At 34.5% G+C, this 13,345-nt stretch overlaps 1 protein-coding gene across 1 annotated transcript in view; it reads left to right on the plus strand.

The window, feature by feature from the left end:
- Window positions 1-13,345, plus strand: part of DIAPH2 (diaphanous related formin 2) — a 923,935-nt gene that overhangs the window by 278,063 nt on the left and 632,527 nt on the right. Inside the window, exons 13-17 of the mRNA XM_044682826.1 lie at window positions 2,583-2,701; window positions 4,505-4,621; window positions 6,351-6,469; window positions 9,316-9,380; window positions 11,540-11,644. Of these exons, the coding sequence (XP_044538761.1) occupies window positions 2,583-2,701; window positions 4,505-4,621; window positions 6,351-6,469; window positions 9,316-9,380; window positions 11,540-11,644 (525 nt within the window). The remainder of the gene's footprint in view (window positions 1-2,582; window positions 2,702-4,504; window positions 4,622-6,350; window positions 6,470-9,315; window positions 9,381-11,539; window positions 11,645-13,345) is intronic.

The following is a 13,345-nucleotide window of genomic DNA, read 5'->3' on the forward strand; positions in this document are numbered from 1 at the left end:
AGAGAGTTATGTTTATGAGAAATAGGTTTTCTTGGCTTTTAAGACTAGCTAAAACTTTTTCAAGCTTGTCATAAAAGTTTTGGTTCTTGTATAGGTTTTTGATACTTTGGGCTTCTTGAAAGTCACAATGATTTTGAGAGGCACATTTAAAATGAAATTGTTAAAGTATGTTCATGTGTTAGTTCTTTTCCTTTTCCTGGATGGGGGAATGTTTTTAAAAACATTTTGACCAGAGTCCTTTCACTAGTGTGACCAGAGATCCAGAAGGATCTCTCAACTATTATTCTAGCAACTTTCTTCTCCTTTTATATTAGAACTATTGTAATATTAAAGAGAAATTGGGATTTTTAAAAAAGAAAATCTTTTCTCTTTTCCTGTTAATAATATATTGAATTAATTTCTATAGTAGAAGAAAAACAGGCTGACATGACTATTGCTTTGTATTCTTTATAATTTTCCTTTAGTAGCTTAGTGTTTGAGAGACAAATTAAAATTAATTCAACCATAGTTTGAAGACAGCTTTTAACTAGCATCAAATAAAAGTCTCAAACCGAGGCACTGCATTAGAGATCAATGCACATTTACCAGAAGGTTCTTAGTTTTCATAGTTGTGTCAAGGAGGCAGACAGTGCAGGAAAGGAGAAGAAAGATTAAAAAAAGAATTGAATATTTACTAAGATTATAAAAATCACACACATTGTATCTATAGAAGAAGACAGAGCTAATGTTACCGGAGAATGCTCACAATGCTGACAAATTTAAAAATCAACTCAAGATGAATATTTTTTACATGTATTTTAAAGACAGTTTGGATAATTCAATTTACATTTTCTGCCAAGAGGTCTTGTTATGCTCTAGAAGATATCCTAATCATTAAGTACAAATTTCTGTATCTTCATTATCTGAAGAACTTAGCACCGTATCTTACAAGACTTACAACACATGATTTATTTAAGTATATTTGCTATGTGACTAATGCCCTGAACCTATTTAATCTTAATTTAATATTCAAGTAATGTTTTAATTAATTAATATTTAAATTTAATATTAAATTTAGCATTTTTGCTAAGTGTTTTGACTATGGAGGGTATTCGAATCCCAAGTTCTGTTGCTTTATAAGAAAATCTAATTCCACCTCAATTACTCCATGTCAGTTGTAACTTAAAAAAAAAAGTCCTTGTCCTACATAACATTGACCTTTGGGCATGTGTTCTCTGACAGCATAAGATAACATATGAAACATCCCACAGATTAGAGAAAACCCACAAAGGTTGTTTTCAAAAATAGAACATGTTAGCACATATCTCTGACTCAACAAATTTAAATTGTTTTGCTTTGCAAATTATCACTGTCATCACAATATAAATTCTGTTAAAATCAGGGTGGATAATTAGTTCTCAGTTAATTACAACTTAAAAATAAAACTTAGTTTAGTCTCTATTTTATATGGAATATGTATAAAGGCAGTGCTAAATATTTATCACATGCAATGAAACTAAATTAGCATAGTGGAATTAGTCACATTTTTATGAAAATTGTTAAAATGTCTTGAAAAATTTTACCTTTGCATTCAATTTTAGTGACAAAGTAGCCACTAACTCTCTATTTATATTTATTCCATTGAATAATTACAGGATTTTTTCCCCAAAATGTATTCCACTCATTTTATCTCTCTAATTTGAACTGCAGAATCCATACATTTTCCTTTTAAAAGTCAAGTGCAAAAATGAACATCCTTAGCCCACATGCTCTACCACTTTTAATCATATTCAGTTGTGATAAATCGATTCAAGTCTCAAAAACTTCCAACTTAAAGGAGACATATTTAAAGGCATTGCAGCTGAAATTTGTCCAGCCCAACAGTCTCTAGTGTGGCATGCTCAAAAGCTTTTTTATGATTATTTTGATAAAGATTGTAATATATGTGTACATATAACCAAAAATGGCATTAATCTCCAAGTTACCGTGTTGTAATTACTCTCAACAAATATGAAATGGGAGTAAAGGGAGAATATGTTTTAGCGCTCTTATTTAGACAAAAATATCTTATAACTTTATTGCTTTGTAATCACAAAATGTCATTTTAAATTAAAAAAAAACCTTTATGAAAATTTCCATGAAATACTTGGGACAGTTGTGCTTGAATATATATCCTTCTATTTGTTTGTCCTTAATACAGTTGGTTTTCATTTGCATATGTGATTGTTCCAACCCCATGACTTTTTAAACCATCGTTTATTAGGCTACTAAGTCCAAAGGATTCCATTAAATATAGGTTTTTAGGAAGCAGTTTAAAGGAATTAGGGCTTTCCATTATAAATCTGGCAGGTAGTTATTTGACCTTGGATATGGAAAACTCTGGCGCATGTAAAAGAATAAGAAGTCCTTTGATTTTCATACCTGGAAATTAGTCGCAGTGACTGTCTCTTAGTAAATGTTATGTCTGACTAAACATTCGATACTCTTGTCATGTTTATGTGTAGGAAATGAGGTTGTTCTGTGTCCATTGGCCTTTGGATAAGGAAAATACCTAATGTTATCTGGAAACTCATTTACCTTTGGAGTTTTATTTTTTATAACAGGGTCTGAAAGAAAAAGACAATGATGAACTTGATATCCAGTTGAGAGTATTTGATGAGAACAAAGATGACGACTTAAATGAATTATCACATCGCCTCAATGACATTCGAGCAGAAATGGAATATCCTTCTGATAAAGCACAAAAATTGTTTTTGATATATTTCTGAAGGCGGTTTGGATGAGTAAATTTGTAGTTCATTACATGATGTTCTTGTCTGCCAACCCAATTTGCATTCACTTAAGTACAGTGGAGCTTCACTGGAATCCTGTATTTGGGCTTCCTGCTGTGGGAGTGTCAGACTGCTTTTAATGAGCTTCTTCTGGTACTGGTGACAAGTAAACCTCACAGTGAACCCAGACTATGCTGAAATCTTTGCCGTTATGGCCTATGGCGTACATAGCAAGGTTCTTATTTGAATTTTTTTTTAGGTACGTAGTAGAAGATGTGTTTGTTGAAACGAACTGGAACTTCTGAGGGGGAAATTGAGTATATGTCTTTAGGTAAAGTTCCTTTCTGGTTGACTAAATTGTACTCTATGGACCCCCAAATGCAATTTACTTCTAATCCGTGAATCATTTACTTGTTCTTTAAAGATAAGATGCAATTCACTTGATAAAAGTGGGTAACAATTGTACATGTTAGTGGTTTGGGATAGTGTGAGTTTACTGTGGTCAGCAAATGGAATTGCAATTCATCGATAATTTCATGTGAAATTAATAGTTCTGTGGGGTAATATGATATCCACTGGGTGTTAGCCTCATACTGCGATGAGGTTATAGGATTTACTTAGGTGGCAGTGTCTCCCCCCCTCCCTTTAATACATGATGCACAAGGAATCATGATGAGCAAATTAAGCGAGGAAGTTCTGATGTTTCCTTATTAACCTTGTTTAGTTTGTAATCATGGTGACACCAGGTTGAAATAATGTTTCTGGTGCCATTTTCCTTTAAGTGTTAGGCAAAGAGGGCGCTAAATGATTTGAGCTTTAATTTTCTTTGTTCGTATAGGAGCTCATATCCCCAAATTAGCATATTTATATGCTTTTTTCACCCAACTCACATTAGACGAATGTAACACTCTAAGCACGTAGTACTTTCGAAAAGTTTTGTCAAGATTTTTTGAGCTTACCGAAGAAGTTTAGGCATTCTTTTTATAGTTGTTTTCCTCTTTTATAATCTTTAAAGTAAATGCGAATTGAATCTGTAAGCTATGTTATATAGGTAAATGAAAGTATGTGACCGCTAAGCTTCTATGTTAGTAACTAAATATACTCCAACATTCATTTGTTTTATTTTGCATCTTGAAAAAAAATATCGAAATAATAAAAAATGATTATACTTTGACCTAATAAGAATTTCTTTAAATAAAATAAAGCTACTTCTGTTATTTTATGTTGAATAACTGTGGCATGAAAAATGTCAGGAGAAATTGAGGCTCCTTGGAAATCCAATTCTAGCAGCTCTTTGACTGAAGAGCATAAAACCAATAAGCACTAATGTCATTCATATTCTCAAGACTTAAGAAGAGGGAAACCAGTAAACACATGTATCCATATTCTCAGAGTAAGTCATTGGATTATATACTGCTAATGATTAGGGAGCAATGGCCACATTGTACTTCGATAAAAATACTGATGATCCAACATATGTTCATTTCAGGAACTAATATTAAAAAATCACATCCTTAAATCCTTTCTCTTACTATGTTGCTGAACTTTTAAGTTCAGAAAATACTCTACATAAATGTTATAAAACTAGTCCATTGAATTTAAGTTGAAGAAGCATTTACAAAAGTAGAATGATAAATCTGGTTTCATCATTGTTGGTTTTTTTCTCAGAAGGAGGGGGCTAAAAAAATTCTTGCCATACAACCAATGAAACTCTTATTATGGATCTTTGATTTTTTTCTTAACTGATTTTTTACTGATATGAATGAAGTCTATCATCTTCTTTATAACATGCTGAAGGATACTTCTTCTGAAAATTACTTGCTGTCCATTCTACAACATTTCTTGCTCATCAGGAATGATTATTATGTCAGGTAAGAGTAAATGTTGGCAATATTTTCTTTTTAATTTTGCTTTCATATTTAAAGATATTAGAATGGATGAGGTCATATACCCTACTTAGATATAAGCACCTGGCAAGAAACAGTTACAAAAAGAATATCCATCCACAGACAGAATGAGATAATGAGATTTATTTGGTAAATTCTCCTCATTTATTGGTTTTTATATCTTAGGTATGAGTTAGGAAATTCTAGATAGTATACACTGTTACACTTTTTTTCAGAAGTACTTATATGTTTTTTTTAAAAAAATTATTGTCTTATTTTTCACTCTTATCTATGTAATAATTGCCATTTAAATTTCCAAAAGAATATAATGCAAGTATTTCACACATGGAGGCATTAGGATCTATGGACTATTAAAAATATTGTATCATTTAACATCCTCCAAATCTAGAGAATGCTGCCATACGGATCCCAAAGCTCAGGTGCTCAGGCCTCCTTCACAGCTTATTGACTCTGAATTCAATATAGCCTTGATTTTCTGACTCTCAAATATCAGCAGATTAAAATCAAATTAGAAGCAAGTAAACTGATCACAGAATTGATGCCTTATAGCAAACGAGGAAGGAGAGTTACTATATTAATGCCCAGAATAGTAATGGAAGGTACGAATAGTGCCAAATCATTAAGAAAAGAGGATTCATTTTAGCTTTTTCTTTGTAAGAAAGCACACTATCTGTTTTAGAAAAATTTTTATCTCAGATCATCAAAGACTTTTTAAAAAGAGACCCTGCGAAGTTGTCTTATTTATCTTGAAAATTTAGTTATGTTGTTTTTGCACTCCTAAAAATGCTAGCCAAATAAGACATTATTGTCCAGAGTCTATTATTTTCATGTACAAATGAGAGATTAAATAAAACTGAAAGCATTCTAATTTCTTAATCACTGATGTAATGGAAAAAATACTGCCTCAGGTGTCCAAAGACCCAAGTCTTATCCTGACTCATTCATATGACCTTGTTGAAAGCACTTAATCTCTTTGAACCTCAGTTCCCCCATCTGTAAAATTCAGAAGTTGAACAGGATAAACCTTGAGACCCTTCCCAGTTCTCATATTTTATGATTAAGTGAATAAATGAAGGAATGAAAGTACATTTATTAAGCAGTAATTGTGCTAAGTGCTAGAGATGCAAATCGAAAAGTAAAGGAATTTTTGCTCTCAGGGAACTCTTATTCTAATAGAGGCTTCAACTACAAGTAAGATGGGACAGTCCTATGGTCCATAGGGTGGAGAGGCAAAGCATATGATAGTTAATATTTCTTCTTTGATATCATTTCCATAAATAAAACAAAATCTCTTTTAGATGTTGAACTATATGACAGTGTTAAGGAATTTGGTTTTCTTGGTCTTCAGTAGCTGTGACTGCTGAAGAGGCAAGGGCTCCAGCACTTTCCACAAGAATTTGCCAGTTCCCATTTCCACAAGAGTTGTTTCCGTGGATGAGAATCCATGGTTAAAGTCACATATGCAAGAATATTAACTTCTGGAGTAGTCTCATTAGATTCCCTCACTGTAGATTAGAAAAGAAAGTTGCCATATTCAAAAGTAGACATTAATTCTTCTTGCTTATATCTCCATAGAGAGTTTTACAATTTGAATGTTCAAAGAAAAAAACAGTCAACTTATTCTTTCATCTTCCTTCTGTCTGATTTTTGAGGAAATTTTTTATGAGGGTTGTTTGTCTTTGTTCATCACTAGGCCACAATATTATAAGATCATTGAAGAATGTGTTTCACAGATAGTGCTCCATGTTAGCGGCATGGACCCAGACTTCAAATATCGACAGAGATTAGATGTTGACTTTACTCACCTAATAGGTATGTAATTAAATCCCTGATCATCGTCACTTTAAAGGAAAGCAATGGTTTTAAATTCTGCATCTTCTGTAAAATCATGAGTCCTAAGGTCCCCTGCCTGTGATTATTCAGTGAATATGGTTATTAACTGTGATGATTATGGGAAAGTTACAAGTAGAAAATTGGAAACATTTTCTTGATAAATACTCAGAAACTTTATACTTATTTTCAGTCCCAAAGACTGTGAGGTGCTTCTGTAAATGCCTTATTATTATCAAAGCATTCATTCAGATTCTTCTGGTTCCAATGAGACATTATACATGTGTATACCACTCCAAAAGAACTCAACTGAAATTAACTTTAAAGTTGGATTCCTAGAGTACAATTTTGGAAATTGAGATATAGGCTTGTTTTGACCTTTTGAACTCAATTAATTTGTCATTTCACACACCTTTAAGGCAGAGAGAGCCTCCATTCCCCACACCAAGGAATAACTACAAATGATATCTGTTTACCTTTAAAAATGGCTCAAAGTGAGATTCTTCAACCTCCTCTCCCCGATGTGTTCTTATTTCCACATTCTGTATAAGTAGTATTATTTCTGCCTTACATGGGCAAAACAGGCCATCATTTCTGTTGCCTTTTGTGCCCTGTGATATCTTTGAAATCTTTGCAGTTGCTCACAGAAGGAACAGATGAGCAATGGTAGTAAGCTCATTACAAACACTCCTCATCTACTACCCCACCAGTTAGCTATGTGATATTGGAAAGGCATTGAAATTTTGGACTTCGCTTGCCTTATGTATAAGTTGGTGGATTTAGGCAGTAGGCTCTCTTATGTTGACGATGGCAGCTCTCCAATTCAATGATTCAATGATTGCTGGTCATCAGAGCTACTCAAAGCACAATTCTAGTGATGGTGATTCAGTAATCTGACTTTGTTTATAATAGGTCATACATTATTACTCTAAACCAATGATTCCCAAAGTGGGCACCACCGCCCCCTGGTGGGTGCTGCAGCGATCCAGGGCGGGGCACTGATGGCCACAGGTGCATTTATCTTTTCCTATTAATTACTATTAACATTTTAAAAATTAATTTCCAGGGGGCTAAGTAATATTTTTTCTGGAAAGGGGGTGGTAGGCCAAAAAAGTTTGGGAACCGCTGCTCTAAACTTTGTACTCCTTATTGTGCTTGAGTTAATACACTTTAATTATGAACATAAGGAAGAACAGAGAGTATATATTCTGGGTCTAGTACTTGCCATGTGCTGTAGGCATATCTATGTAATTTAAGGGGCAAGTTTACTTTGATGATAATTTGACTCAAATGGATCACCCTTAGTTTCTGTTCTAACATGATGCCAGCCCCTTTTTTGCTGTCTATTAACAAATCTTTCTTTGGGTTTGTGGAATGACATAAGGAGAAATTCATTGCCATTGCATGTATGATCCTCCTTTTAAAAAGTAAAGTAAATTCTGACAACTTGAGCCAAAAAACAAGTATTTCCATCTCAATTACTGAAAAAAAATATGAATATGAAGTATTTTTGAAGAGATGAAATTTGATTATTCACCAAAGGGCACAATATGAATTATTGGGTAGAAATTTTAGGGAGGTGATCATCCCTTTTATGTAAGAGAAAAATTCTTAAGTAGTTCAAAATATTCAAGAATGGAGTACTGAGCTTCATACCACTGTAAATATTCAAGCAGAGGCTAATGAACTTCTGACAGGGACATTTAAAGGAGAGCTTTCTACATTTTGTATAGGGTTGGATTGAATGATCCAAAAAGTCCATTGTAGCTCTTAAGTTAATATGATTCTGTTGCTTTCTGCTACATATGGTAGTGACCAATATAATTTGAATTTTTGAGTCTCTTAGGTAGTGAGTTCTTTTATGTCAATGAGAATGATTTGTTAATGGCATATTGGTCATATTGAAACCATTGCTTCTGACTTGCTTGTTAGGTAATTGGAAAACTTACTCTCTTAAGTAGATGTCATATATTTTCTTCCTTTTGCTTATACTTATAACTTAGCAAATCTTGTCTGAAGAGATAATGTGAGGTAAATCTCACCTGGACCCATTGTGCCCTGAATTTATCAGGTTTCACTGTATATTCATCCGCTTCTTTAGCTTATTGATACCACTTTAGAACTGATTCATTTCTTTTCCTATGGCAGACATGTAGGGCATAAATTATGTTTTCATTTGTCACTTACAGCCCCTGCTCTGATACCAAATCCTGAAAAATGGGTCAGAAGGTCTATCTGATCTTAGAAAAGAGAAAACCCATCGACGTAGGCAATTTATGTTAACACTAGAGAAGAGATAGGGAAAGGACGTGCAATTTCATTCATACAAGGAACTCTCAGGCCATGAAACTCCATCAAGCAGTGCAGGTGGAGACCTTCTCTGTAACTCATTATCTCAGGAACCTTTTTAGAGTCCAGAGAAGCTGTGACTTGTGCAGCTCCATTGCTAGTCTATGTTAGAGGTGGGACTTAAGCCCAGGTCTTCCTATCTTTTAGGCCTGCTCTCTACAACTGCCCACTGCCTGTTAGTGTTTTAGAAATTAGGCCTGGATGAATTTCATATGGACATTTTCATTCCTCAATGAGTCTATCTTGAAGAATAGCATTATGCCCTGGGGAAAAAATAGACTTGTTTTTGTTCTACCTCAGGCACAGTGAGATTCTTTTCCCTTTTATTTCTCTGTCTTATAAAAATTGAAGTTATATTCTTGGGAGACAGAAAATGATTCTCCCTTGTATTAGCTGAAGATAGTGTGAAAGCAATACAGCCTTTTCCTTGTAAGTGTGTGATGTCATCATTTCTAATTACTTTTGGTCAATCTTAATAGATGCATGTGTAGACAAAGCTAAAGTAGAAGAAAGTGAACAAAAGGCAGCGGAATTTTCCAAAAAGGTAAGATTATGCAATTCTAGAATGACATTATTTTATAATTGAGTATATTTCTCACCTTTACTTAGAATCCAGGAGGTCAGGACAAATTTTATTTTAATCATATGCTCTATTATGTTTTTTAGCCACTCTAGTAACCAGTGACTCTTGATGTTTTGTAGGAATAAAATAAGATGGCCATTTTGCACTTTTCCCTTGGCATCATTCTTAATACACTGATGTATGTAATACAGCGTATGATACAATACAATGTATTATATATTACAACGATAAAAGAAATCATATTATTCATTTAAAATGGCAATAAATAAGTTACTCAAATGATATGAATGCTATAAAAGCAATGATTAAAATAAGTTTTCATCGATTTCCTACAGTTCTTCTGCTCATGGTAAGGAGCTCCATAGAGAGCTGAGAGATGGTTTACTAGTCCTATCTACTAGAGAAGCTCAGTTTTGCGGAAATAAAGTTAAGCCCTTAAATTTGTTTTATAATAATTCTTTGCTTCACAAACTTCAAACTACTACGTAGCATATGTTTGTTGTAGGAAAGGCTCTTGAGCAAACCTCACTCTTAAGCCCCGATGGCCATAGTCATCGTTGAGACTGGGCTTAGGCTTTTATTAGCGAAAGTCAGCAGGCCATGGTTGCAGTTGATCTTTTCCCAAGAGCACCTTTCTATAGTTCTTGATCCTGTGGATTTCCCTCTTTCTCCCTTGGTGCCAGAGCAAAAGAGAAACACATGTAGGAGACCAGTAGTTTTCTACTGGTAAGGTAAAGTGCTTGCAGAGTACCATCCATTGAACAATGTGACTTGCTTGGAAATTAGATACTCATTTTTGTTATCAGGCCAGAAATAAAAGAGTATCAGTGAAAGTACGTTAGGGCATTTGGAGACAGGTCTTCATGCTCTCAGTCACTAGAGGGCTTTCAGCAACAGATGTTGGTGTGGCACCTTCTCTTTTCCTAGTGCAGCAATAGAGGTAAGAGATCTGCCCACCTTTTGATGAACAAAGAAGACTTTCTCTTTCTAACATTGAGTATGTGTTTTGAAGGAGCACATTCTCAGCTCTCTTCCCAAATTTTAGAGCTTGCTTCATTTTTAACAAACACCATGCCATGATAACTGTTTGAGATAAATGCTACTTCTCTCAGGGTTTTTTCCAGGCATATCTTCTAGAAGTGATTATAAACAGATCTCATAGGTTAATAAACTGTTCTTATGAACAATATTTGGAGTAGAAATACTTTTGGTGTGACCTCTGGAATTTTTCCTTGAAAGAATCACTTTAGGTGGTGGTGTACTAGGGTGAAAAAGAACCTAACTGCCAGCTAAGGCATCAGGGGAATTTCCCAGGAACCATTTTATGACCTGAGCAAGTCACTCAGTCCCTTCAAGCCTTACTTTCCTCATCTCTACCCTGAGGCTGTTGGACTAGATATTCTCTAAGATGCTTTTTAGCTTCAAAATTCTATGGATTGGATTCTAGAAGAGTAATACCCCTCTATGTTATCCATTTGTATGGCTCCTGGAAATAGTTTTACATGAGTACTTCCTCTTACTCACTGTATATAATAAACATTGTTGTTAACACAGTGAATTCCCTTACCATAATAGACTATTTCAATATCAGCTTTTCAAACACTGTTTCTTGAATGCTTGCCAGTCAAGGATGGTTGTTGAATATTCTAGTTTATTTTGAACTTCCTCTGTGTGGCTGGTCTCAGAATATGACTTCTGTTGAAGAAGAACTCTCTTCATGACATTAAAATACTTGATGTCATGCTTTTCCATTTAATTTCCAAATTGAACAGATCATTTGTATTTGGTCTTATTTGAGCTCTTAACAGAGTACAACATGCTCTTTGCCCAGGCATATCATGTCTTACAACTGTAGCTCACATCATTTTTTTAAGAAGTATCAAAAATTTTATTACCACAAGCAAACATTTTTGAGGACTTTACATTTTGAGGAAACTAAACCATCCTGAACAATGTTATTTTCTTAGTAGATCTGTTTACAATAATTTCCTCCCCCTCTGCCCCCATGCCACCCTAAATCCTTCATTATTTCCTATGTACCATTGCTCAACCTTTTTTCAAAGCTTAGTATTAAGTCTCTCATAGGTGGATGAGTACACTGATGATAGTGATTATTACAGTTTGATGAGGAGTTCACGGCACGACAGGAGGCCCAGGCTGAACTTCAGCGCCGAGAGGAAAAAATACAGGAACTCGAAACTGAACTCCAGCAGCTCCGAACTCAGGTAATGAAACAAGAGCAAGAATTGAGACGCTGACCCTGAAGAGATAGCATGACCAGGGGAAAAGTTTGGGATGGTTTTCCATTTTATTTAATGATTTTCCAGATTGTATTTTTGGAAATACTGTATCTTCAAATGTCCAAAAAAAAGTAAATGAAATATTTTGGAAAAAAACTCTATCTATCTATCTATCTATCTATCTATCTATCTATCTACACACACATATACATACACATATACAAACATGTATATACACATGTATATGCATATATCCACACCTAAATATCCAAACTACATATTTATGTATATATGGGCATATGTGTTTATTTTTTTTTTCTTGCTGCTGTTTTTCCATTTGGTTCTCATTCCTTGTATACTTTTACTTTAAGAGAATCTCACCCATTCATCCATTCCACAAATATTTATAGATTATCTGATCTTTGCATAGATCCTAGAAAGATGAATGAAACATTCTGAGTTTGAGGAGCATGAATTGATGCTCCTTTTGAGCATCAACGAGACTTAATTTGCCCAGGGATCCTTGATAAGTCACGTAAGCTTTTTGACCTTTAAATTTCTTGTCCATAAAATAGGGATAACAATGTTTATACTCTCTGCCTCTTAAAGAATTGTTGCAAAGAATGCATTTTGTAATTGTTCAAACACTATACAAATGTAATTGTAACTATTGGTAATAATCATTACCTCTTAAAGGCTAAAAAAAATGGAGTGAACTGCTAAAATAGAGTTCCTGGGTTTTGAAGCTAAAGACCAAGCTCTTAATGTGAGAAGACTGCTCCCTACCATGAAGGGCAATCTGAGAAGTCAGCCCAGTGTCTTCTCCCTTAATACCATCTTTTAACTGCACTATAAATAAAGCCATCATGAGATTAATGGAAGGAAGAAAACACATTTCCATGCAAAAGTGTTATAAATATCTCAACACATACAGTTTTCAACTCCACCCAAAAATCTAAGGAAGTGACTATATCCCAAAAAGATCAAAGGGAAAGGGATCCCAAAATACAAAAATATTTATAGTAATTTTTGTGTGTGTGGTATCAAAGAACTGGATACAAAGAGGCTTTGTCAGATATCAAAATTGCAACTCCTGCCTTCTTTTTCTCAGTTGAAGCCCAATAGATTTTGCTCCAACCTTTGACCTTTACCTAGTGTATGTCCACCTGCCTGTAAGAATTAAAATTTAGTTATTATAGCTATATATTAAAATTATGTGGCCGCCAGGAATCAACAATTAGGTTGATTCCGTAATTAAATCAGACCCAAGTCAGCATCGGGTTGAAGAATTTATTTACAATCAGGTAGGTAAAGTAGGGATAAAGAGAAAAGGGAGGTTAGAAGTCTAATCAAATGAAGCTGTAAGCCACAGGGCCCAACAGCCAGACAGGCAGAGTTTAGCAGAGTTTAGAATTGGCCCAGCTAGGCCAAGGAAGCCAGCCTAACTTACCCACGTGACAATACAGAGTGTAAGCTGTCTGTGGTCTCAGGAGATGCTTCTTCCTCCAGTTCCAGACGGCAACTGCCCCCACAGGAAGTTCACTCACTTACTTAAAGAGAATGTGTCTTTCATCACTTCCTGTGGTCCACCTCTAATTCAAATGGACAAATGGCAGTTTCTACATTGATTTGGACTGCCCAAAGGGCAGTCCCTTATTCTTGATTTGTTACTTATTGTCACGTGTG

This window comes from Gracilinanus agilis, chromosome X, assembly GCF_016433145.1.
Source record: "Gracilinanus agilis isolate LMUSP501 chromosome X, AgileGrace, whole genome shotgun sequence".
Classification (NCBI taxonomy): Eukaryota; Metazoa; Chordata; class Mammalia; order Didelphimorphia; family Didelphidae; genus Gracilinanus; species Gracilinanus agilis.